Here is a 27,563-nt window from a genome sequence, read left to right on the forward strand (position 1 = left end):
AGGATCCCTTATTCCACCCTGAGCACAAACAAGGAGTCTTTTCTGTGCACCCAGGACGGGTGGGACGGGCCTTCTCCTCCCCGGGGGCAGAGGAGGGCGAGAGCGCTCACCTCTCTGTCCCCTGAATCCTGCTGCCGCTGTGTTTCATGGCAGATCTCCAGTCATTTGCTATGAAAGCCGAACTGAGCCCGAGAGATAAAAACATTTTCATCATCTGGAAACAATGAGGAAACTGTGCAAGAGGAGCGACTTGCTCCTGCAGGAGGGAAGGATCAGGAGCAAATGCTGCGCTGGGAGAGCGACAGGGCGAGGGATGAGGCTATGGCGCTTGGCCCCACGGCGTCTGCCCAGACCTGCCCTCAGCAGCCCCGCAACACACCACCCATTGCAGCCCCACAGGGCATCCGTTGCAGCCCCACTGGAGACATCTGCAGAGCCACAGGTCACCCATTGCAGAGCCCCGGGTGATCCATTGCAAACCCACAGGTAACCCTTCTGCAGCCCCACAGGGGACCCATCTACAGCCCCACAGGGGACCTTAGAGAGCAGTGTAGGGGAAAGGGACCTGGGGGTCCTGGGGACAGCAGGGTGACCATGAGCCAGCACTGGGCCCTTGTGGCCAGGAAGGCCAATGGTACCTGGGGTGGGTTAGAAGGGGGTGGTCAGTAGGTCAGAGAGGTTCTCGTGGCCCTCTGCTCTGCCCTGGGGAGACCACACCTGGAATATTGTGTGCAGTTGTGGCCCCTCAGCTCCAGAAGGACAGGGAACTGCTGGAGAGAGTCCAGCGCAGCCACCAAGATGCTGAAGGGAGTGGAGCATCTCCCGTGTGAGGAAAGGCTGAGGGAGCTGGGGCTCTGGAGCTGGACAAGAGGAGACTGAGGGGGGACTCATTCCTGGGGATCAATATGGAAAGGGGCAGTGTCAGGAGGATGGAGCCAGGCTCTTCTGGGTGACAACCAGTGACAGGACAAGGGGCAATGGGTGCAAACTGGAACACAGGAGGTTCCACTGAAAGAGGAGAGGAAACTTGTTTGGGGTGAGGGTGTCAGAGCCTGGCCCAGGCTGCCCAGGGAGGTTGTGGAGTCTCCTTCTCTGCAGACATTCAAACCCGCCTGGACCCCTTCCTGTGGAACCTCAGCTGGGTGTTCCTGCTCCATGAGGGGATTGCACTGGATGAGCTTTCCAGGTCCCTTCCAACCCCTGACATTCTGGGATTCTGTGACGCATTGCAGCCCCACAGGTGACCCCTCTGCAGCCCCACGGGTGACCCACTGCAGCACCCCCGCTGTCCCCCCACCCTCCCGCAGCGGGCAATGAGCGCAGGAGGCCGCTTTCCCGAGAGACAGAGGGGCCGATATCGCATTTCTCAAACCGCGGAGCAGAAAAACAACCGCAGACAAGGGGGTGGGCGGCGAGACCCGCTCCCCGCCCCAGGGCCGGCACCGAGCAGCCTTGGCTGTGCCGTTCCCCCGGGAACCGCCCCTGCATGTGCCCCCTCCCCGGCTCCCCCGGCACCTCCCGCCGCGGGGGCGCGCCCGGCTCGGCGGGCACTGCGGGGCCGGCGGGGGCCTGTGGGCGCGGTAGTTCCTGCCCATCACCTGATGCTCTGGGCACGCGCAGCCGCGGCTGCGGGAACTACAGCGCCCGGCAGCTCCTGCGCGGGATCCCACTCCGCACCCGCGGGGCGGCAGCGCGGGCAGGGGCGGCTGCGGGAGGATGGGTTTGCCCGGGACTCTTCCGGAGCGCCGGCACTTCTCTTGGGGACAGGGGTGTGCAGCGCCGTTCTGATGCAATGATGGGATCTATTGCTCCTCTGCTGGCATCGCAACGCTGCGTGATCAGTTGGATCCACTGCAATTAAGTTTGCATGATCTGGACATGGGAGGATCGAGCGTGTACGTGTAGCTGTGCCAGCCCTTCGGCGTTTCCCTGACTGCATCCCGTGTGCCGCTCGCTAGCTCCCGGCTCCCATTACCACACACCCCGATCCTCAGCACCAGCGTCCTTAATCGTGCTTTGGGAACCGCCTGAAGGACCATGCATCGATTTATCTTGGTTGCCAGGCAAACTGCGGCAAGCCTGGGCTGCAGAGGGCCGGGGGGCTGCCGGGCTTTCCTGCGGCAGGACGGGGCTCTGCGCGGCGCGGCGGGGCTGGCGGCGGCGCGGCCGCCGAGTGCCCGGCTCCCGAGTGCCCGGCTCCCGAGTGCCCGGCTCCCGTGCGCCCGGCTCCCGCGGCCGGCGCGGGGGGACGCGGTGCGCTGGAGCAGCGCTGCCAAGGCCTCCGCGGTGAAGATCACCGAGAAGGCGAGCAGGGAGAAGATCCTGACGCTGGAGTCCATGAACCCGCAAGTGAAGGCGGTGGAATATGCAGTGCGGGGCCCCATCGTGCTTAAAGCCGGCGAGATCGAGAAGGAGCTGCGGAAGGTGAGGCGGGGGCGGCCGGCAGTGTGCGGCCGGGCCGGGCTGGGCTGGGCAGGGCTGGGCCGGGCGGGCTCCGCTCCCCGCCGCTCCCGCGGTGCCTGGCCCGGCCCCCGGGCACTCCTCCGCCGCCGCCGCCGCTGATTGGGGCGCCGGGGGGCTCGGCCGGGCCGCGGCCGGCAGTGGGGGACGTGGCAGGCGGTGGGGCCGCGGAGCCCCGTGGGGCTGAGCCGCGACCCCGCGGAGTCCCGGCGGAGCGGGCGGCGGGTGCCGGCGCCCGGTACCGCGGGCACAACGCGCAGCCCACGAGCGGCTTTCGTCCCGACCCGCCGCTCCCGGGGCCGCGGCCGGACGCGCTGTGCCTGGCCCTGGAGCCCCTTCCCGCGGGAGCGGCGAGAGGCACAAAGCGGCGAATCCCGACCCCCGGCTGCTGGTTATCGCCTGTCACTGATAGCATGAGGCAGACCCAGCACACCCCCATGAAGCGATGTTTACACTTCCTCAGCCACTTTGACCCTGTGCTGCAATCCCCTGGCCGTTGTGTTCCACACGAGGGTGGCTGACCAGCTCTCGGCGCGCTGATCGCGCGTTTCGAGCGGCCATGGGGACGGTGGAGGTCCCGCCTTCCCACCGGCCCCGCGGCCCGGCCCGGCCGGTGCTCCCGGCGCTCCGAGCAGCCCGCACAGACCGGGCTCCGTTCTCCATCGCACAAGCTGAGGTTCTCAAAGACGAGAAGCCTTCAGAGCCCAAGCGCTTCGTAACACTGCCCAAAGTTTAGGTGCTTACGGCTTTTAGGAGGGTTGGGCAATGAGGCGTGATACAAGATACTCCTGAGGGTCTGGCCTAAATTGTACTAAATAAAACATCCAAATCAGTCAGTGCTTACATTTTGTTCCTGATATTATACTCTTTTTCTTAAGACTTAGCATTGAGAAAAACAATCCCGTAGCAGTTCAGGCTTGTCCCTTTGCTCATCCTGTTCACATCACAGTATGAACACTCACTTATTTTTGATTTGTGTAAAGCATTTGGCATAGTTACTTTCTGTGATTTCAGATGTTCTTCCCTGCCTTCACTGCTTTTAAAAGTCTTGCTAATATGTCACTACAGGTAGCGCAACGCCAATTTGATCAGTAGATGTGAAGTACTTTGAATAAACATGCCATAGCAATGCAAAGGAGAAGAAACTATTTTAATTCTTTGGTCTTTGTGTTACGTGCTTTCCCTCAGTTTAGAAGGTGAAGCATGTTTTCAACTCACTGTATATTATATAGATGAATTGCTTAAGTCAGCAATTATGAAAAACAGCTTCTTTTTTAGAATTCTGCTTAAAAAAACCTCAGAATGCTGATGGAGATTTAATTTCAGAACATTTGTTTTGATTTTTGCCTTAAAACTTGTTTATAAAGGTGTCATTGACTTTATGCGATTAGTTTCTGCGATGAGTGCATTATCCAGAGTATAAGATCTTCCTGTGTGCTCACTGAGTCTGTGTTCAAGTTACCATCCCAGGGCAGGAGGCTTCACTTGACAAAACAAACACAGGAGGATCCTCAGCAGCTCCTCCCTCTCCCCTGCTCCCTGCACTCACCAGCTGAGTCACTGCCAGAGAGAATAATCTTCTGTGCACCTTTTACAAAATGCCAGAGCAAGTCATTGCCAGTTGCTTTATTAGAAGATTGTTATGGCAGTTTTGTGCCCTCTTGCGTGGCATTTTCCACTTAGAAGGTTTTTTTTTCTTGAACCAATCTCATGGAATATTATCAATGGCTACCAGCGTTCGTCGACATGTGACTGTGCTCTAAGATGGCTAAAGCAAACACAGCCCTCCCTGTTGGCAGGGAAGGACAGCATTACTGCAAAAGTTGAGACAAGAGAACGCTAATCAACTTCAGGAAGCAGCTGCAAGGCTTTATTTTCTTCCCCAGTGCTCAAGTTATTCATTCCTCTTTGCCTTTCTGATAAAAATACTGTTACTTCTGTTGTTAATCAAACTGGCTGGCAAAGTATACAGCCTTGAGTAGTACCTGGGCTCCTTACAACTGAAATATTGCAGATTATCTACAGGTCCGGTTTTCAGTCTGAAATGGAGTCTGTGTGAGCACAGGTCAATGGCCCTGGAACCTGCAGCCTGTTACACGGACTGCAAACCAGCCGCGTGAGGCTGTTGCTCAGTGTGAGCTTTTGTCTTCTCTGAGTTTTGTCCTGCTCTCTCAATTCTGAACAGCAGCTCCTCTGTTATTCTGTCTGGCACTTGCTTCTTTTGTGTGCTCACTGCAAATGATTACAACAGGAGCTGTAACTCCGCAGCGCAGAGGAATGAGGACTGAAATGTTACTCAGGCAGTCTCCAGTGAGGAAACTGAAGGGATAGTTCTTTAAAAAAGTGAACAAAACGAGGCATTCATTTCAGCTAATGTGCTCTGGATAAAGCCAGTGTAAGGGCCAAGTCAGAGCCCTCTGGTAAAGCAGAATAAGACTGACGGCTCGGGAGTACAGATGGTGCCGGCTGTGCTTGGACTTCCAGAGTTTTGTTGGCCTGTGACCTGTACTCATCTAGGTGGAAAATCAAGGTTTTGATCTACATTAAGTCCTTCCAGCTGGAAATCATAATGCAAAGTCACTGATTGAATCACTTACCTGAATTTATTTTTTTTTAAGTTTGAACTTGCGTCATCCTTCAAAAGTGAGAACCTGATTTCCCTTTTGCTAATGGTAATAATGAGCTGATTCTGGCTTACTAAGGTGAGATGGGGAGAAAGAACTGACTCCAGCCATTTTCCTCGGTGTTTCTGGAAAGTTTTTAAAGCAAGCTAGAGCACAGGCATATTTTAATAAACTATTATACTCTCAATAGAACTTAAATAAGCTATTTCTTCTGTTCCCCCTTTTTTAGATTTGCAAACAGATGGCCACTATATTGACTTTAACTACATTTCAGACTAGAAATTTTAGCCTCAACATGAATTCAATGCAAGAATAATGTGATCTCTGGACAGAGCCCTTCTCTTCACTTAATGAGTAATAAGGAGCTAGCTTTGTCTTTACATAGACAGTGCACACCCATGATTTGTTTCTTCACATTCATGCTAGTTTTAAATCAAATAGCAAAAGTTCTGACTTAGAATCCAGACTTAATTGTAAATGTGAGCTAACTGTCCCTGGGCATTGTGGGCAGATAAAGCACAGTTTAGACGATGACATGCAGAAATAGAATTTGACACGCCAAGGAAGATACAGGATCGACTGGTACACTCAGTAATGAAAGATGCTAAGCTTGAATGACCATCCTATAATTTTCTGCTTTGAATACGTGACTGTGTGCACACTAAGAAAGTATCTTACAGGCAGGAGCATTTGACCTCCTTAAGAGAGAACTGTTGTTCCTCTGCTCCCTGTATATCTTGCATATGGAAGCGAATCTGTAGTAAAACCTATGTTTTTTAACAGGGCAAAACTACCGCAGATAAAGATGAAAGAAAACCAGTTTTAAGAGTATGATGACCAAAATCATATGTTCAGAAGCACGCAGTCCACAAGGTCCAGTTGATCTTTTCTTGTTGAATATAGTAGCAAAATCTATTCCAAAATAGCCCTATTCCAACAGATCTTCAAGTTAAGAGGGTCCTAATGTCTGATCTCCTTCTGAGGAACAGTATTTTAATTCTGGAATTTACAGTCACATTAAAATCTAGGGCTTTCTTCATATAGGCAAAATTTCTGAATGCAAATGCACTTTGAACCACGTATAGGACAAAAGTAACTTGAGGACAGCTCCTGTTCTGTAATCTCTGAATCAGATCTGCCAATTAATGGCCAGCCCCACCGATTTTCTCATCTGGTATTAGGGGGCATGCAAGTCACCGTTGCCATTTCAAGTCAAAATCCAGAATTCGCCTCCTCCTTCCTTCCTTCCTTCCAGCAACACTTCATGTCAGCTTGAATTACACAGGCATAACACAGACTCAAAGCCTTGCTCTGTGCTAAGCAGGTCAGGTTTATTTTTCTGCTGTGAGCTGTTGTAATAAAAAGATTGGAATGCTCATTCAGGCTTTCGGGTCCTGTCAGCTCAGGGCCTCTGAGTAAGTGCTTGCTTGGCCCTTTGAGAGAATTAAAAAAGAGAAGCGAGCAGCTTGGGTACCACAGTGTAGATCTCAGCTATGCCAAAATGTTTGGTTTTGCTAGCTCTCTGATTATACAGCTTGTTTGTGCAAGTCACAGCAAAACCAGGCTTGACTTGTGCCAAGGAAAGAGCGCAGTGTTTCACAGTGGGAAGTTGTTGCCCCGTGATGATCACAAAGCGATGGCAATGAAAGCGAATCGATGAGGAGCGGCCAAGAGCAGACATATTCTGAAATTCAGAAAGAGCTGAAATACCATGTTGCTCTTCTGGGATTAAAAGCACCTCACATTTTCATGGCCTCCTCAAGGGAACCCTTTTCAGTTCTTTCCTGTTCATTGCCAAATCCAAATCACGCAAGCCTCTCTCCAGACTGAGGGTTTTCCTTGGGAATTTGCTGAAGACGTTAGCACAGGCGGCTTTGGGTCAGCTTGCACCCTTCTTCGGTCGGTCTGGGCACAGTGTTATTTTGCAGTTTTCTAGCATCCTTAGACAGCGCCATTGGAAAAGGAACCTCCAGCAGACATACCAAAACTCCAGAGAGACAAAGCACCTGCTGGCAGTGCATTGCCTTCCTGTTGGTTCTCTGGGGCAGTGTATCGTATAGTTTATTCCATCAAATAACTCTCGCATGGTGACCCTTTCCTGAAGAGACAGCTCATCGTTCCATACTGTCCTCCTTGCCGGCTGCGTTTCCCGAGGCCACGGTGATGTCTTGGGGAAGAGGACGCTTCTCCAAACCCGGTTATCCACATCAAGATTCTCATTGACTTTGCACCAATTAATTCTGGTTCACATATGAAAATCCCTTCTCCCAACTTTGTGTGATACTCCGAACACTGATACAGCTGTTAGAGTAATCCTGTCTGAGCTGCTTCAGGTTTCAGAAGCTTTTAATCTGGTCTCTTAAAAGTCTCTGTTTCCTCTGAGGAGAGAGACAGAAGTAACTGCTGAAGGAACTGATTTCCAAAGAGCTTATTCCGAATCTGAGGACACTCCTTTATTCCATTAAAATCCTTTCATTATCAAGAAGACAGCAACTCAAAAAAACCAACCCATTTTTATATTTTCTGCTTTACATCTGAATTTGAAAGTGCAAGATGGCTTCTTCAGCTTTAAAAAGGCTGCTACAATGAATCCCTCTGCTAACAATTTCAAAAGACTGGTAGGATATTGGCTTTGTTCCCAAGATGGAGATCAGTCCTGTTGTTAGGACAGTGTGAGGTGCCACCAAAGGCTGTATCAGTAGTTGTTTTGTAGGGCTGGGGACGGAGTTTCCTCCTTGGTGTGGTTCATACTCTCTTCAGCAGACACGAGGGTCAGTCTGGTGCTTACTGCTCCCCAGATTGTTGTTAGAGCTCCTGTTCTGCAGGCTCCCCTTGCCCAGATCTCTGCTGTGGCCCAGGCCGCTGCGATCCCGTCAGACGGCCTGGAACACACCGGGAGAGCCGGCCTGGCTGGGGACAGCACGAGAGACGAATACGAGGCACAATGTCAGAGACAGAATGTGAGAGAGACAGAGAAGTGGCGGGGGGCAGCTCTCTATCACCAGAAGAAAGCAAAACAATTCCAATGGCCTGGTTTCTCCTCCTCGGAGACATCCGTTGGTGTCTCAGCACAGGCGTGTTGCCGCCACGGTCAGACCACTCCACCCTCCGCAGGGAGATAAACCTCGCCCTAACAAGCTGTGTCCTGTTGCAGCGCTTTTCCTGCTGCTCCACCACCGACGCTGAGGTTATCAACATCACACCCACACTCCCTCCTCTCGTGGAGATCTTTTCATACACCTTCCAGAAGGTATTTGGCGTTCATCTTCCCTTGGATGCACACACACCAGTGCCACCACTACAAGAGAAACCTCAACACAAGTCACCATGACTAATGCCACTGTCATAGGGATTTCAGCAAAATTCCACCTTGAACTCATCTGCAGAGCTGCAGGCACTGTGTATTCCCCTTAGTGCCACCTCCTGATATTCCTGCGTTGAAACTTTGACTCGTTAGCATTGGACACTTGTTCTTGCCTGCTACTGTTCCCCGTTCATCTTTCTGAAGCGGTAAGATGGGACTTGTCGTTCTGGAGGAATCATAACTATATCTGAACTGGTTTTGATATTCCTGCTTTCCATAGAAAGACTGGAAATCACGTAATAGAAAAAGATGAGAAAAAAACCAAGTAGCCGTAACAATTTTTCTCTTTTAGATTTCACTAGGAGGGGAGATAGTCAATCTGATGCAAGCAGTTCTAAACAATTGCTGATGTTAACTCGTTGTCAGGCCCCAGCTATTTAAAAGCATCACTCTTCTGAAAGATAGAAGGGCAACAGCTCTTGTAGCTGAGACCAAGAAATACAAGTTAATCAAGAGGACCATGGGCCTTTGAGCGGGTGTGTGGGAACAGTGTGTTCAACACAGCAAACCTGGTGGTTCCGTCTCTGCCAGGGTTTCACAGTGACATAACCCTCACGTATGTTTTACTGTTTTCTGCAGATCAACCATCACAGCAGCAAAGGTTGTGTGGGGTTTGTGGAGCAGGTGATGGTTTTCTGCCCGCAGTCAGTGCCCAGGGGCAGCGGTGGCACAAACACCGAGTTGGGCACTGGCAGAGATCGGGGCGGTATCGGTGCTAAAAGGCTGCAACATTATTTACAATAAACCTGTCGCAGACACCGAAAAGAGCTGTTACCTTTGTTGTAAAGGCTGTACCACTACAAAAGCTCCAAAGGTGCGTTACGAAATGCAGCGTGCCTCTCAGCATTTCACTAACCAAAGAAGCACCTGGTTTTTATTGCAGATCACCATAGTGTTTGTGTGCAAAAAACATCTAATTTGTCTAACATATTTTTGTTGTAAGAGGTTTTGCTTGTTCTGTTTTTAATCTGGTAAAACGGGGTATTTCTGTTCCATCTGCTGAGAGCTGCTACATTTTTCAGACTGCCCACCTTAAGGTGTCCCTTATTCATTAACAAATTTGTATTACTATGGGAATCTAGTGAGACCGATTCAGTTTGCTGTAAGAAGGACCAAATGCAACTAAAATCTGTTGAAATTTTTCTTAATTTCACACAAACTGAATTTGTTCTCCTTCTATATCCATCTTTCTTTTCTTTGTTAATTTGTTAGTTAGAAGGAAACGATGTTGTGCTATCAGTGGACCCCAGAGTTTGAAGAGAACCAATTTCTAGCTGTTTGCATTTCTCATAAATTGCCAACCTTCAGCCTCAGATAACTGTAAGCTTTATCTGGCATCCCTACTGCTAATTCTTTATTTAAGGTTGAAATACAACTCTTATTTAGGCACTCACTTAGATCAGCAGACATAAAAGCAAATGACTTGACAGAGTCAGTGTGTCACTTTCAATTATATTAAGTGAATGGTTTTTTCAATTCCTGCTAAATTTAAGGCCATATAAATTTTGACCCTTTTGAGTCAGGATCGCGTAAGTCCAACTGTCTTGTTTTAATGTTGTTTCTAACTACCTGTTTAATTTCAAATTTAAAACGCAGGTGCTACCAGTTATAGAGTGGACCGAGGTGTAGTGGGGATTGGAATCAGGTTCTCACATCATCCCAGCCCTGGCACACGGCTGCACCCCTCCAGGTCTCGCATACCTGGCAGTTCGTATCCCTGGGGACCGCTCGTGTTTCAGTCATTGTTATCTTTGCACATCTTCATTCCGCTCTGGTGTCGAAGCCCAACACATAACCCACAGTAGAAAAGCAAAAATGAGTTCAGACTTGCCAGCCACATGTTCTGCATCCAAAGCCAAGAACGTGCGATAAATACCTGGGCCAGGAAGAGGCTTTGTGGGCTCAGGCCACAGCCAGAGCAGGCTGGTGTCTGTGATCGTGTACAGAAAACTTAGTGGTCTTATTTTGTAGTTCATTAGTCCACATGAGAATTCCGGCACTGTTAGAAGGCTTCCCTACCATCTCTGATACTTTAAAATACATTAGAAAAGCTATAAATCTGTTCTTGCCTATGTCATTTATTCTTCTTGTAATGCTGGCCTTTACTTTCAGTTAATATTTTTTGTTTAAATCAATGGTGGGTGGTGGTTGTTTTCTACCAGTCAGTCCCTTGCCTCTTTTCCCTTATTTTATGTTGATTTTTAAAGAGCTGTGATTGCTAATCAACATCCAGCAGCTGTTTTCCCTCGGCTCTCATGATGTGTTCAGCTCCTCACAGCAAAAATGGCTGTTTGTTCAGATTGCAGAGACTAGGAAGCTTTTTAATATTCATGATGATTATTTAGCACTTCTGCTGTTTACCATATAGGGCCTCACTATGCTATACTTTGCAGAACATCTGTATATGGAAAAGTGGGGTCATCACACAATGAGTATTTAATCTAAATAGAAAATTAATAAGCAGGCAGAATTTTTACTCTTTTTACTCTAAAAAGGTCTTGAGGTTCCTTTTGTTGGTGGATTTCTCGAATGCCCTCAAATGTTTTTAGCTTGGTGCCTGATCCATCCCCCCCTTAGGTGTGTCAGACAAGTTGTTCTGACAGTTCAAAATGCCTTTTACCTCTTTTCTCCTTCAGTGTGTGGATTCCCGGCAGGTCAATCTCTTACTTGTAGCTAGCAGGAAAAAAAGCCCGCCTATCACGTGAAGGTGTGTCACAGTCAGCACCATTTCTGTAAAGCATTTAAGATTTATGGCGGTATTGTACAAGAAATGCATTAAGCTTTACATTAAACACTTCATCTGTTCTGAGGCACTGCTTAGTTACAGCCATATGACGGATACCGAAAAAGAGGGATGCTTTATCATCTGCTCCAGCCCTAGTAACACACTGTGAATTGTCTCTTTTTAGGGAATCAAAAAACCTTTCACTGAAGTAATTAAAGCCAACATTGGCGATGCACATGCGATGGGGCAGAGACCAATCACCTTCCTCCGTCAGGTAAGAACTTACAAAGTATTATTCTTGATTTTTTATTAGATTACCGAGAATGCCTTAAAATTTGTCTGATGTGAGTATTAGTATAAATGATCCCCTAGATGCACCTAGACTTACATAGTTCCTTCAGAAATAGTTACAAATTTTGATTTCTGGGGTGAAGTCCCATACCGTGCTTGCTGAGTGTCCTCTTTCAACACAGTAGCTTTCCTTATTTTTCAGATCATTCCCCATCCATACTTTATCCTGACACTTCTATGTTATCAGTCAGCACGTTCATTTTCAGTAATGCACTTTAGAAAAGAAAGTGGCTGTCTTCAAAGGGAAAAGCAGATGCCTTTCTTCAGCTGACAATATGCTTTAGGATCTGCACTCACTGGGATGCAACCAGTTGTACTGGTGCTGATTTTGTACCTCTGGGCAAGCTAATGGGTAGGATAACTTTTAGGAAAGACTACAACAGAATGCACAATAGCATATTATTCCTAAAACACAAGCAAGGTTTAAAATCGGTATGATGCTATTTCCTCAATATCTCTTACACGGATATGTAAAATCCACAGTCTATAAGAACGTCACTTCAGAGAGCTCCAGGGCAAACTGAAGCCACGTCAGACTGGGAGTGCAGGTGATGAGATGCTAACATTGACCTATACAGCAACCTGTCAGCAAACGAGGGAGACCAGAGCTCCTTGCAAACTGTTCAGATCTGATGTTGTTAAAGAAAATGCTGGGTAAATGGGAGATCCTTTCTCCCCGTGACTGTGCGCACGCATGGATTTATTCTTTAGTCGTTGTCCCACAGCCCATCCATGTTACACCAAGTGAGCCCAAAGATGAGAGAGAGACTGGAACAAATTAAGCCGAGCTCAGGCAAAGCCTGGATTCTTTGCATCTTACATTCCTGCGTAAACTTAGTTCTGCTAGGTCGTGTTTCTACTTTTACTGTGTTCTATGTCACCGCTTCTTTTGCTATTAAATATTTCCCACAAATTCAAATTAGTAATAAGTTATTTTTGGGAAGGATTATTACAGCATACAACTGGGACTTTAAAATTTGATCATATTGCTCAGATTTGCTCTTGATTTCTTGTCAATGGAGTGGACTATTAATACACAAGGAGTGGAGGATAGAGCTGTTTAGACATAGCATATGAATAACTGTGTTTTACTGTGTTTGCGCTATGCATTGCTCACTTGGATTCAGTCTTCACTATCTGTAATACAAATAGTAATTCTATAATGGTTTTTATGAGCAGAACTTGGAACCCAATAAGATTTCTTCACTTTTGTAAGCACTACCCTTAAAAACAAACCAGCTGCAAGCTCTTCATCGCTAACCTTGGTTTGAAATTAGCTAGTATTTGTGATCTCCATTTCCAGGGAAGGTTAACAGTAATATTACTGACTTCAAATAACCACGGAGAAGTGGCCAATTCACATTTTCTTGGCACCCTAGGTAGTGGCCCTGTGCACATACCCAAACCTGTTGGACAGCCCAAGTTTTCCAGAAGATGCCAAAAAGCGAGCCAGACGGATCTTGCAGGGTTGCGGAGGAAACAGCCTGGGTAAGCCTCTGCTTCAGTCGCTCCTGCTGCGATCAGAATCCAGAAAGGTGGTTTCGGTGTTTCTGAGTTGTGTTTTGTGTGCTGACAAGTGGAACGGGAGATGGCCGAGATCCAGACGCTGGGGGAGCTCACGGCGCGGGCTGCTCACGAGCAGTTTTGCTGAGACGTGTCCAGGAGAGGGTTACGCAGCTACGGAGCCCTCAGCACAACATCCAGACACAACCCTGAACACAATACTGAGCTGTTTTGTATGAGAAAAGGGAGCGGCAGAGAGTACTCGCGAGGCTGTGTTACTGTTTGAATGGCTCTGTGGACGCTGCAGCTCTGGCTCCTGCTGAGTCCAGGTGCAGCTGTTCACCTTTTTATCATCTCTGGGTGATCCTGTCCTTGTAGCCATGTCCCTGCACCGATGCTATCAGCACCGTCTGTCCGTCTCAGCTGATTGAGTTCACTGCTGTGTATCTGAATTGTGAACCATCGGTCCAAGGATGTTTGTGAGGATACAAACCGGGATATCAGGTTGATAATGTTCTGCAGAGAGAAAGCGACACAGAGAAAAGGTGGCAGCTTTGTACTCTGCCAAGATAATTTGAACTGAGATGTCAGAGCCCTATTTTTCTGAGGTAAAACAACCCTTGAAAGAACCAGAGCACTCTGTTCTTCAGCCACTGCTCCTGCAAGTGTATACGTATAATATACACGTAAATAAGTACAAACTTCGCATATTCAGTAGAGAGGAAATGGAAGAGCCAAATTCTTTCTCATCTAGCAGCTGTGCTGCCTACTTGTACCTGGGAAATGCCACTAGAATTTCTACTCTACAGATACTATTACAGCTGATGGGTACAGCAAAGAATCTGGCACACTCAATTACCTTCTTTCAGGTAGGCTCACAGTGACATTTCAGAGGATGTATTATGGTTATCGGCACGTTCCGTAGTCTCTGTGATTGCAGTGCCTGTTTGCACTGCCATACTTTGAGAGTAGGTGCTGTGAAACTTAATAAAATAAAACCTAAATAGCAGTTACATTAGCAGCATTTCAGCCTTGGGCTATTCTTAACAACACAACCTAATGCAGAATGCATGTTAGCCTCACTTCTTTTGCATTGGTTTTGTTTCTATGTGTAGAACTTGAAAAATACATTTATCGAAACCAAGAAGTTCCTCTAGCTCCATTAAGTCCTTTCCTGGCTTACTTTGGAACAATGAATCCACATTGTTGTCATGTAAGACTTACTGGGGATACATCTGAATTTTGCTTCCATCGTTGTAGCGATTTGTACATCCAGGGACACGGGGAGAGTTCTCAGAATGCTGGGTCTTGGCCCCACAGGGAGCGAAATGAAAGGAATTCAGCCTCACGCAGTATTTCAGAAATGTGTTGACTCTGTACAAAATCCCCTTTTCAGCAGAAGATTGAATATTTCAAGTAATTTGCGTTAGCTCAGTAGACACCGAGGAAGTAGACCTGAAACAGTTGCAATATTCGAATAAGACGATCATTCTGAATGCACCCGTTTCAGTGGGTAAACTGAAGTTCTATAAGTAACTGGAGTCTAAATGATTTTTTTTCCTGATATGTACCAAGAACAACTGTGCCTCTGAATTCCTGAAAACTGCAGCCACTCGTGTGCTGTACTGGTTTGTGGCTTCTCCCCCATGTCCAGGAGCAGGCACCACCCCATGCGGGGCTGTGGCCAATGCTGTGGAGCGGCTCCTGCACCTTGTTGCTGCTGTGACAGCTCACGGCTGCTCATTATGCCTGAGAAAGAGAAATTTGCTCAAAACCTGATCATTTAACATAGCTTGAAGTGCTGGGTGGTGTGCCAATAAAACCTTATTTTCAAAAAAATTATCAATCCAGCACAGAAGTGGCTTCACTACATACGGTCAAACGGTTTGAGGCGCTGTACTCACATCAATACTGGCCTATTTGAATATATTAATTGTAAAGGTAATATGAGGGGGGCGACGAGGCTGGTGAGGGGCTGGAGCACAAGTGTGATGGGAGCGGCTGAGGGACCTGGGGGGTTCAGCTGGAGAACAGGAGCTGAGGGGAGACCTTCTGAACTCTGAACTGCCTGAAAGGAGCTTGGAGCCAGGGGGGTCGGGCTCTGCTCCCCAGGAACAAGCGCCAGGAGCAGAGGAAACGGCCTCAAGTTGCGCCAGGGGAGGTTGAGGTTGGATCTGGGGAACAATTTCTTCCCCAAAGGGCTGTGGGGCATTGGAACAGGCTGCCCAGGGCAGTGCTGGAGTCACCAGCCCTGGAGGGGTTTAAAAGGCATTTAGACGAGATTCTCAGGACATGGGGCAGTGCCAGAGGTGGGTAAGGTTATGGTTGATGATCCTGAGGGTCTGTTCCAACTGAAATGATTCTATGAACATCTTGAACTCTGGATACAAAACAGAACCACCTCACTTCCAATGAATGTTCATTTGGCAAAAACCTACTCATGGTACTGAGTCTTGCTACTCAGGCTCAGATATGTTGTCAACTTCTGTTGTGTCCAAATACTCTGGGATTCCTTCGACATCACTTACTTTGCAGATGGAATAGCTGTCAGATCTTTCCAAGCAGTTGAGAAGTTTACCCCTCTCCTGTATATAAAAATATCTAATACATGCACATGCAGCTGTTTGCATTGAGTTTATTTGTATCCCACAGTGCAAACAGATGGATTCTAGTCAAAGCTACCAGTTGAGTACAACTAAGTGTAGAAGACCCAAAGATCGAATTCAGGTCTTGTGTATATCCCCATGAGCCATGGGACTCAGCCCTCGATGGAGCACAGGACAGAATGACAGCTCGGGTTTGTTCTCCTGATTAAACAGCAGCTTCCTAGCTGAGGTCAAAGAGCCATGTACAGACCCAGGATAACTTTCAGTGCTGTAAAAGTAAATGTTTAGGACATCAGAGAACTTTGTGCCCTGAATTACCGTTTTGTGCCATGCAGTTGTGCAGTACTTGCAAAGGTTCTTTGTCTTTCTAAATTACGCTTTTGCAGAATTATTAGCAGGCAGACTACGAGCATATAACCGAGTGAGGAGAGTTAAGTCAGGCACAATTATTCCAGTCCACCCAACAAGCAAAGAAGATTCTGCAGATTCATGACACTGTTCTAAATTAGATGTACACTTGTCACTTCATTGTCCATCAGTCTTAGGCTTCATGGCTTGAATCCATTCCTCACTCTTTATTTGTTGCACATGCTCAAGAAGGACACACACAGGCATCTAACATCTTTATTTAAGATTATTCATTGTACTCTGCAAGCTGCACACGAGGTTTATAGATTGGGGTGATCCCAGATGTTTCTGCTACAAGTAACTGAAAAGCGGTTGTGGGAGATGCTGTGGGGGAGGGAGAAGCACTTGGGTATTTTTGGGGTTTCAGACTCTGGGAGAAAATGATATTATATTGTATTATTTTGATATTGCAAATAGAAATCTTATTTTTGTCCTGGATTTGAAGAAGTTATTTTCCTTCCCATTCCACATGCTACTTCTGTTCCTTGTTCCCATTACTTAAATAGGTGTTAGTTGACATTCTGAAGAGGTTTTCAACATAAATCAAGCACCTGGGAGATAGTAAAAATAGGATTGCTGTCCTAGTTTGCAAAGTAGCCTTTAAATCCTACTTTTTACCAATCCATTATGTTGTTTTTCTATTTTAGTGATACTTACTGTATTTGTCTAATTCCAAATGAATTCTTTTGTTCTATGGACAAATCTACTCCCTTTCCTCTTCCCTGAAACAAAGAACAACGCTGGGAATCCCAAGGCCTCATCCATACAAATTAATTCATACAATACTAGCTCGGGAGTTTTGCCAGCAGACAGAAAACCTGGGGCTTGCTGTACTCAGTTCTTGTTCTCTAATTTTTACAGGCTCTTACAGTGCCAGCCAAGGGATAAATTGCATCCGTGAAGATGTTGCTTCATACATTGAAAGAAGAGATGGAGGGGTTCCTGCAGACCCAGATAACATCTATCTTACCACAGGGGCCAGTGATGGAATTGCTGTAAGCATTACAATTAAACCTGGTATAACCTATAATTTGTCAGTGACCTTTGGAAATAACAGATCTCCTTTGAAGATCTGGGCTCAGAAACTCCTGTGAGTTTGATCTGACAGATGCTGAGGTCACCTGAAGTGGATATCCCATACACCCAATTATGGGGATGTAAGATGCCAGCTAAGAAACTGGCACATAGAGACAAAGTTTCTCAATATACAGTAACTTGTGCCTTTTGTAAAGGTAGTATAAACTGTATAGGTGCCTGGGTATAAATTTAGGAGATTCAGACCACTCAGACTGAATAATGGTTAAGATACATCAGCACTGAAGATTAGAGGGTATGAGTCAATGACAATGAGAAGAGGGAGGTGGGAACCCTCAGCAGCTCTCTCCTCGGAGGTGAGAACCCTCAGCAGCTCTTGTTCCGGGGAGACTCTCTGCTGGTGTCGATCAATGCCGGGGAAGGTCCCCAACATCTCTTTCAGTAGCTTGTTGGGGAAAAACTGCAGGTTTTGGCTTCAGCCAAGGTTCAAAGATGGTCTTCAGTTAAGACAAGATTTTTGCCTTTACACAGACACATCTGCTGATATTAAAACAACCAGCGTTCTTTGCTTTTATTAAGGCAGCCTTTTCTAGCTGAGGGATTTTTTTGCCGTTTGGTTTGGTTTGGTTTGTGACATCTAGTGGCAGGGTTCAGAATGACAATGCTCTGGCGTGAACAGTTCTCCAGATGTCTCCTGTGAACTGGCTTTCCAGAGTTTCTGATGCCCTGTGATTTCCCCAGTGATGAAAATGCAGCAGGACAATGAGTCTCGTTATTTGGCACTTCCAAGGATAAAACAACTATTGTTTCATAATGTGGGGGACAGAGGGTTTTTAAATTTGCATTTGGTCCTGATTATACATTTTGGATGCTTGGTATTTTTAAACCAGTGGTGGGTACATAATTATGCTGATTATAAATCATTGGTTTAGCAGCTGAGTTAGTGTGTGATGAAAGGCAGACTATTCTAGAACCAACGAGAACTTAAAGAATACTGCCGTTATATCTGAAGAGATATTTTTGGTTTTATACTATCAATCACATATTGATAAGGACGCCTGCTTGGATTGCACCTGTACTTCAGAGCTCTCCCTTGATTATAAAGGCCCGATTTCCTGCACCAAATGCACTCTTTTCTATAATTCCTGTGTAAATGGCCTACACACAGACACACACGGACGCTGGACACAGGTAAATCCTCTGGGCTGACCTTAGCACAACCATTACTTTTCTGTCCGTATCTTCTGGGCATAAACTACATATGATACGTTAGATTTCCATCCCAAGACATGCAGACTTTTGGTGTCTTCTGTTACTTTAAAATGAAACCATAATGTGAGTCTCTAGTTTTGTTCCCGCCTGGCCACAATTGCTCCTAATCTAAACCAGGGCGCTCAGTGCCGAAGGAGAACCTTCACAGGCCCCCTTGTAGTTGCTGGTTTTATTTATTGGCCTCTTGTGTTTAGTGAGATAAAAGGAGTGGAAGGCAACAAGCAACAGCCAGCTGAGGCTTCTTCGCTTACAACTGCGCACAGTAGAAAAATCATGATCTTGAGAATCCTGCTTCCAGCTTTCCTTCTTGCCTTGTGCTCAGAACGTTTTTCCTGCATCTCGGAGTTGATCAGACCCGATCTTCAGAAGCCGTGACATGCCGAGGAATTCCAGTCAGCCGAGCTGGGCCATCCTCACTCAGCCGGTGACTGCGCTTGAAACGAATGAATGCCCTTTGTGAAAGTGACTGTATGCTTCTAGGATAGAAATCTGCTACCTTAACTCTAGATTTTTTTAAGGAGGAAGATGAGTAACTTAGTCTAGAGTATACTATTAATTATTCTAGAGTATACTATTCATTCTGGTGTGTGACTGTTTTTTTTTCCTAATTCCTACTTTTTCCCCAGACAATATTAAAGATCCTGGTCTCAGGAGGTGGGAAATCCCGGACAGGAGTGATGATCCCTATTCCACAATATCCTTTATATTCAGCAGCCATATCTGAACTGGATGCTATCCAGGTGAACTACTATTTGGATGAAGAAAATTGCTGGGCTCTGGATGTGAACGAACTTCGCCGTTCCTTGAATGAAGCGAAGGCATATTGCAATCCCAAAGTGCTCTGCATCATCAACCCTGGAAATCCCACAGGTCTAGAGCAGTTTTGTTAAATGGATGGGGTTTGAGATCATTTTGGTTTTTTGTCATCTTTCATTCATTTGACATTGCAGATAAAACCTAAATACACATCAGATGTGTGAAGCTGAATTCTAGAGATCAGTGCTCTAAGTAGGACAGCATGTCATACTTTTAGAAACTTATTTTCAATATCATGGATCTCCAGGGATTTGGGAAGAGAGGGAGTGGGCTCAGTACACTTTTGCAGACACGTGGAATGACCTTTTTTTGAGTAGTTGAGGCTGATTAGTGAGCAACTCGCTCCCGGTTAACCATCCTGCATGGGAGTATTTAAAATGATCAGTTCTACACAGAGCATGCTTAATAAGTTATTGATTACTGTATCTCACACTTCCTTTGCCTGAGATGGACTAAGTCACCATGAAATAGAATTCCTCCAAAAATGTACCATAATTTCCCACTTAATGAATTGAATTCCAAAACTCAGTACCACTTTTCTAAGAAAGGATGTCTTATTGAAAAGCTAGTAGTTTAACTAGGTCAGGGCTGAAAGATTTGTATATATATGCTGCACTAACTTTCTTCTTGCTTTAAAAATCAAACTGTAGGGCAGGTGCAAAGCAGAAAGTGCATTGAAGATGTGATACACTTTGCTTGGGAAGAGAAACTTTTTCTTCTGGCTGATGAGGTAATGGAATATTCTGTTCTCAAAAGCACAGCTAACAGTATGCATATGAGGTGTAATTTTGTTCCATGTGTGATATTGGTATTTTTTTAAATACAGGGAACGAATTCTCTGTTATCATATTAAGACATGAACAAACATGCAAGATTCTTAATATCAGAGGATTAATATGAGAGGTGGCTTGATCTGGATTTGAATGAGAGAGAAAGTGTAGGGGACACAAGCCAGGAGACACAAGGAGGAACTTTGCTGGAACTGACCTAAAAACTTGTGTAATACTCAGGCCACTCCAAATGAAAGAAACAGAAGGAAAATCAATTTAAACATACTAGTCAAGGTTAAATTATACAAAGAAGCTCACTGTTCTTCCAAAGGCTAAACTATTAAGTATGGCCACATGAGATAAAAAGTATAATTACAGAAACTATTACTTGACAAAGAACCTTGTGTCTTCTACCAGCTTTAAGTTCTGGGTGTTCCGGCTGTTCTTGGGTTCAGATGTGGCTGTCGAAGGGCAGCGCGTATCCTCAGCCAGGGGACAGAGCACATTAACGTCTTCTGACTGTTCAGGTTTACCAGGACAATGTGTACTCTGAAGGATGCCAGTTTCATTCCTTCAAAAAGATTCTGTATGAGATGGGACCCGAGTACTATAACAATGTTGAGCTGGCCTCTTTTCACTCCACCTCTAAGGGATACATGGGCGAGTAAGTCTGCTTTAGTTTTTTTTATTTCATCTTCCTCATTAATCTGGTTGGACAGCCGTTTCATGTTAGTGACCCGAAGGTAATCCACTGTCTCCTATTAATTTTAACTAAAAACTATTAAGAAAAGGAAAACAAGCATTTAAAGCACAAGGTAATGGATTAGCTTAGTGGTTTTCAAAGTACCAAATAATAAGTGTATTTATTTCAGACACCTAATGCTTCAGTTCCACAAAACTGAAATCCTGCAGTCCTAAACCAGACCTATGATAAAGGAAAATACGGTCTCCAGCATCCAAGGGAACAGCTCAAGAGTCACTGGGACATTTAAAGTTACAAATAGTGTTTGGGTTTGGTTGTTTCGGGGAGGAAGAGATGGAAGAAAAAGAATTTTCTGAATAAATGAAAGCTGCTGCAGCCATGTGCTCTTGTTCTGGAGAGCAGAGCATCCAAGTGAACCGTTACCTTGCCTGTCAGGGAAGCTGCGTGTACACGAGTTTCTCTGTATGGGGCACTAGAGCTTAATGGCAAATCATTTAGTTCCATTTTAAAACATTAGCAGTATAGCAGCTCTTTCAACAACCTGGATCTTACAATATGTAAGATCCATTAATTGTCTTTCCACTTGGGCAGTTATTTTCATGGCTTTTCCAGTTAATCAATCTTTTCTGTTCACTTTAATCACAGATGTGGCTACAGAGGAGGTTACATGGAGGTCATTAACTTGCACCCAGAAATTAAAGGACAGCTTGTTAAGCTGCTTTCCGTTCGCCTTTGTCCTCCAGTCTCAGGACAAGCAGCAATGGATATTGTGGTGAATCCTCCAATACCTGGAGAAGAATCTTATTCACAGTTCATAAAGGTCAGCAAGAACATCCCTGTTCTTTTGTGCGTTTCCTAACCCTATCCTAAGTGTTGTGAACTCAAAAATTCAAAATACGCACAGAGACCAAACGTGGAGCCTTTCTTCTGGGACAATCCTGCAATAACACCGATTTACAGAACGATGCAGGGCATTTTAAACCCAACATGACTACCTTTAAAATATTTGTAATTCCTTTTATGGTTCCTTTGTTAAGGAGCCAAAAAAAGCTAAGGCGGCATTATAAGATCGGCTTTCTTGTGCAAGAATGGCAAGGAGGTTAAATGTAAATACGCTCAAGTGACTTGCAGCCGTGGGGTAGAAAAGCACATACATCACACAAATTGTTTTACTGACCCTGTGCGCTTGACAAGTAGAACCTCTGTTCGACACCATGGGCCTGTGAGGAGCGATGAGACGCCTTATCACCGTGGCTGAGATTCCTGCTTTGCTGGGAGCAACCGGAAGGCTGATAAATTCAACTTTTCTCCTGTGTTTAGTGTGACAAAATCATTACTAAAAGATTTGCTTTTACTAAAATCTGAATAGGAATGTAAGTTTAAGTACAATTATAAAATCAGCCTTGTTCTCAGGTATTCAGTGCCTCTATATACTGAATAACATAGCGCTCTGTATTAGAGTATATAGTTTCTCACTTGTAAAAATGAAACTGAATCCGGCTTCAGAAATTACAGTACTGAGTCAGATCAAACCAGCAGAGGAACATGGTCTGTAATCCAGCCAAGAGCGGGTGCTCCAGAGGAAAGGCATTCAGACAGAGCCTCCATGCACCCCCTCCTGCCCATGCACCGCTGCAGGGCTGAAGTTCAAACATCCTCTGCTCAGCAAAGCCCAAAAAGCGCTTCATTCAGAGAAGGCTTCTTGAAGCGTCTTCATTTTCTCTGGTGTTTTTATTGCCACTTCAACTGTGTCACACTGAGCACCTTCCTTTTGAACAGGAGAAGGAGTCTGTTCTCAACAACCTTGCCAGAAAAGCCAAGCTGACAGAAGACATGTTTAACACGGTGCCGGGGATTCACTGCAATCCCCTCCAAGGAGCCTTGTACGCGTTCCCACGCATCTTTATTCCTTCCAAAGCCATTGAGGAAGCAAAGGTCAGTCGCTCATTCTTACCCCAGTCCATTTTAAACTTCGCACACTTGTGCCCACCACTTCCAGTGATTCATTTTTATTCCAGAGATAAAGCTCACGTAGTTACAAAGCAGTACTTCATTGACTACGTATGATCTTAAATATAACATCATTTTAAGAGAGGAAAACAAAACAGAGCATTTTGTCACAGTGGTGACGTCCAGGGTGAGAATGTTGAGCCAGGCTGTTGGTTTTAACTAGATTAAGTCATAGGGTGGGCAAATAGCTGGAGATTTCTCACAAAGTTGACTTCTGTACAATACCTGATTGGATATTGGTCAGTAAGCTGAATTGCTAAATGGCAAGTGGTTTTGTTCCTAGCTAGAGCTCTGTTACCTAATGTGCAATGTTCATTTTTTTAAAGGGAATTTTATCAGCATAGCTGAGGACAAAAATAGGGCTGGTTTTCAGCTGATTGTTTGACTAGGCATATATAACCTGCACGGATTTAAGAGCTTCCATAGTTATTAATCAGGGGACTTTCTAGTCAGGGGATCGTTCAGGGGAAGAATAGTAACTGCCAAGGGAACTGGAACACACAGCTCTCAAATTAATCTGATCTTGTCAAATGTCAGTGGCTTAGATTTTTGTAAGTACAATTTTGAGACTTTTGACAAAAAGTTACCAGCAAGTCAAGGAGAAAAACAAAAAATTCTAAACCCTTTCTATTGAGGCGAAAGTTTTGTGTAGGTTCTCCAGCCTTGTTCCTCCATGGAGTATTGTTCTTTAATTCACAGTGTGAACTGTCCCATTAGCAATAATTCATCTTCTTTAGTGAGTAGAAGAAACTAATAATATAGCGTTTCAGGAAGAAAAGCAGTCATGAAACTCTGTATGTTTGTTATGTTTTGACTTCAATAATTCTGAAGTGTCCTTCCCTTAGACTCACAAAATGGCACCTGATATGTTCTATTGCATGAAACTTCTGGAAGAGACTGGAATATGTGTCGTACCTGGAAGTGGATTTGGCCAAAGAGAAGGAACCTACCATTTCAGGTACAGTTTCTGTTAGTTTCAAATCAAATGAACTGTCAGAAGCAAGAGGTACAAGCCCAGTACTTTCTCTTCTGATTAAATATGGAGATTTTTATTTCAGTTTACATTGTCCCTCTTTCTGCTGGACACTTTCTGTGATCAAAGGCCTGGTCTGCTAGATGAGCTATTCAGGTTTTAAGGTGCTATAACAAGGGCAAGTGTAGAGTCTTGTATCTGGGCAGGAACAACTCCAGGTTCCAGTATAAGTTGGCAATGACCTATTAGAGAGCAGCGTAGGGGAAAGGGACCTGGGGGTCCTGGGGACAGCAGGGTGACCATGAGCCAGCACTGGGCCCTTGTGGCCAGGAAGCCAATGGTACCTGGGGTGGGTTAGAAGGGGGTGGTCAGTGGGTCAGAGAGGTTCTCCTGCCCCTCTGCTCTGCCCTGGGGAGACCACCCCTGGAATCTTGTGTCCAGTTGTGGCCCCTCAGCTCCAGAAGGACAGGGAACTGCTGGAGAGAGTCCAGCGCAGCCACCAAGATGCTGAAGGGAGTGGAGCATCTCCCGTGTGAGGAAAGGCTGAGGGAGCTGGGGCTCTGGAGCTGGAGAAGAGGAGACTGAGGGGGGACTCATTCCTGGGGATCAATACGGAAAGGGGCAGTGTCAGGAGGATGGAGCCAGGCTCTTCTGGGTGACACCCAGTGACAGGACAAGGGGCAATGGGTGCAAACTGGAACACAGGAGGTTCCACTTGAATATGAGAAGAAACTTGTTGGGGGTGAGGGTGTCAGAGCCTGGCCCAGGCTGCCCAGGGGGGTTGTGGAGTCTCCTTCTCTGCAGACATTCAAACCCGCCTGGACCCCTTCCTGTGGAACCTCAGCTGGGTGTTCCTGCTCCATGGGGGGATTGCACTGGGTGAGCTTTCCAGGGCCCTTCAACCCCTGACACTCTGGGGTTCTGGGATTCTTGTTGACATAGTTTTATTCTATTTTTATACTCAGGCATTTGAAATGCCTTGTCCACAAACACAAACAATAATAATAACTTATACTCTAATCTTAAAGTTGGCCAAGGCATTACAAACATTGCTCTGCTTTCTTCTGGTAGGGGAATTAAACAGTGTTTTCATATGGAGAAACTGCATGAAAGATGCAGAATCTTCCCTATAAATCTGCTCTTCAAACACACTAAATAACTCTCTGCTTAACTAAAACAAGATGCTGGACTAAATCTTCCAATCTCATGTTGTGAACATAAACTCCATTGCTTTTGCTTCCAATAAACAGCACTTTACTGCAGCTGAGCCGTTGGGATCTAGAATTTATCAGGGAATTTAGTCTTGTTTGGTCTGAAGCGACATAAGTGAGGGGACCTTTAGCCATGGTGGTTCTGCAGCACAGAGCTGGGGATGTCTGGGCAAAACCAGTTTGTTCTGTAGGCCCTGCAGAGTTTTGCATACACGCTCCATGTGATTTTCAGATTATGCAGAAGAAGGAAAAAAGGAATTGAACACTGTGGTGTGGCATGTTGCTTTGTTTTAATGCTTCTGAATTAGTTTTCAATTCAAAAAGAAATGTGCATTTACTCAGAACTCCCCGCCCCTGAAGCTCAAGATACTGGATAGAATTTGGAGTAACTGCCCCAAATATGGGAACTGAGTTGCCATGATTTCTCACTGATAACCTGCATCACTCAGCAGAAAATGCCTATATATTAACCTATTGAAACAAATTTCTCTAGTATAATAGTTTAGTTCAAGTAAAGCATAAATGCAGAAAATAAGACAATTACATCAGAACAGATATTAAACTGAACACATTGCTAGTTGTGCCCTGACATTAATCAAGACCTGTGCAAAGATCACGGTTCAGTTTGTTTTGAAGATAATGTGAGTTGTTCTTTTCCTCTTCTAACTGCTATTTTTCAGAATGACCATTCTTCCCCCAGTAGAGAAGCTGAAGATCCTACTGGAGAAAGTGAAAGACTTCCACATAAAGTTTCTTGAAAAATATGCATGAAACTACTGTGGCTTTCCCCCCTCATCCTCTCCCCTCCGAGGCAAATGCAGAAATTGAACAAGGATGTGCTGAGAATGTGCTGCTCATCTAATTTAACTAAATTCAAAATAGATAGAACCAATCTCAGATACTGCTACAACTTACTGGACTATTAAATTTAATGTCTGGTATAAAAGACATTGTTACACCAACTCTTTTTTTAAGGGGAAGGGGAGAATGTAAAGGAAGTGGTGAGAAGAGAGTCAGTAAATGATTTTGTGCCTTGATTGGAAGTTACATTGTGAACTTAGGTTGGGGAAGGGAGCTGATCATTAAAATTGCTGCTGTTGTGTGGTTTGTTGGGTTTTTTTTTACGAAACAGAAATGCCCAGAGCAATTGTTCAGCTGGGAGCATCTTAAAATTCTGCTAAACAAAAACTCCAACCCCTACATTACAGGTATTGTTTGGTTGAATTTTTTGTTGTTGTTCTTAAGCATGAAGCGTTCTCCAAATCTGATTAAGCATGTGGGTACAGCGTGCTTATTGAAGACAACAGATCTTCTGCAGATGTGTGCAGATACCTTTGAACTTCTGTTAAAATAATTCCTGCCATCGCAGCATGATGAGTGGAATAGATAGTTTTTATCACAGGAGAAAACATGGTGTCTGCTTGAACCCTGTTTTTATGAAGCTGAAATATAATGAGGAATATTCGCTATTCAACATGTTATCCCAGCACTGAACGCTTCCTCTGGTAACAATGCCACGAGTCTCCTGTTAACTCACAGCTTTTATAGACATGGAACGTAAGAAGTTCCTGTTTCAAAGCAGATGCAAGTGCTGCTAATCCTAAAATACAGCACTATTTCAGAACCGCTTTGTCTATGGGGAACATTTGTTTGGAGCTACATGCCAGCTGGAGCAGGCAGAGACCAACAGCTGTTGTGACCAGGGGAGGTGCTGGGAGTTCTGATGGACGAGAAGGTCTCTAAAGGAAAACGTCTTGTGCTGAGCGTAGAGAGAACCATAGTGCAGCTCACCCGTGAATGTTCCCGTCATACTGCTGGCTGGACCATCCTGAGTGCTCGTTAACCCTGCGCTAAAGCAGGGGTTCAGCAGTACAGCTGTAGTACTCTACTAACCCGTGCTGTTTTCCCTGCACAAGAGGCGGCTCCGTTTCTCGTTTCTCTGGAGCTGGACCCTTCTGCTGGCACTGATAACGGGCTGAAGGAGCAGAGTTCCAGCATTCAGCCATCAAAGCATTAGCATTTGTCAGCCTTAGGCTCAGCATTACGAAGTTTATTGATTAAGCATATCTCATTTAATCTAGTCATTAAGTTACTATTTAGCAGTGAACTCATTTTAATGTCTACCAGCGCGTCATTAGGCTGCCTCTGTAGCTGGTTCAACATCCTGTGCTGATCCAGGTTTCTAAAGCCAAGGGTTAGAGAATCACCGTGTGGTTTATATAAAGCACGTGCCAATCGATGGCGTGTGGAAGACAAGACGTTGCCAATCATTGTCCTTGCAACAGCAGCGACCCGTCTGTGACGCAGCATTCGCAGCCGCTGCGCTTGTCACAGCTCCTTGCTGAAGGCTGGGAGAAGAACCGAGCACTTCGGCACCGCCTGCCAGCGCACACGGGGCCGCAATGAAAACGGCTGCAGCAAAAAGGGGGCTCACGGGACAAAATGGTGCGTTGGTCTTTGGAGAAATGGACTTCTCGGGTCCAGCAGACTGAGAATGCTGACATTGCTGCTGTCCTTTAATACAACCCTTTAGCTGTTAGCACTCCCGCCTGGCATTCTTCATACGCACTGATAAACAAACCCAGGAGGCAAAACCATAGGAAGAGGTCAGATGTAAAACCAAGACAAACAGCACTTTCCTATTCTAGGAATGTGTCCAAATCAGACCTGGCTCTGGACTCGCAATGCCCTGTAGATTGGAGCTGAGATCTAACAATGGCAGTTAGAGTATT

At 45.7% G+C, this 27,563-nt stretch overlaps 1 protein-coding gene across 1 annotated transcript; it reads left to right on the forward strand.

The window, feature by feature from the left end:
- The first annotated feature begins 1,592 nt into the window (after window positions 1-1,592).
- On the forward strand, window positions 1,593-25,936 carry GPT2 (glutamic--pyruvic transaminase 2). Its single transcript, XM_065848323.2, has 11 exons — window positions 1,593-2,424; window positions 11,358-11,447; window positions 12,904-13,012; window positions 16,903-17,036; window positions 18,975-19,218; window positions 19,815-19,894; window positions 20,462-20,598; window positions 21,283-21,457; window positions 22,417-22,572; window positions 23,493-23,605; window positions 25,512-25,936. Exons 1-11 carry the CDS (start codon window positions 2,038-2,040, stop codon window positions 25,600-25,602), a joined length of 1,716 nt encoding a protein of 571 aa, XP_065704395.1. The 5' UTR covers window positions 1,593-2,037; the 3' UTR covers window positions 25,603-25,936.
- The last annotated feature ends 1,627 nt before the right edge of the window (window positions 25,937-27,563 follow it).

The sequence above is a fragment of the Patagioenas fasciata genome, chromosome 13 (genome assembly GCF_037038585.1).
Source record: "Patagioenas fasciata isolate bPatFas1 chromosome 13, bPatFas1.hap1, whole genome shotgun sequence".
In the NCBI taxonomy this organism is placed as follows: domain Eukaryota; kingdom Metazoa; phylum Chordata; class Aves; order Columbiformes; family Columbidae; genus Patagioenas; species Patagioenas fasciata.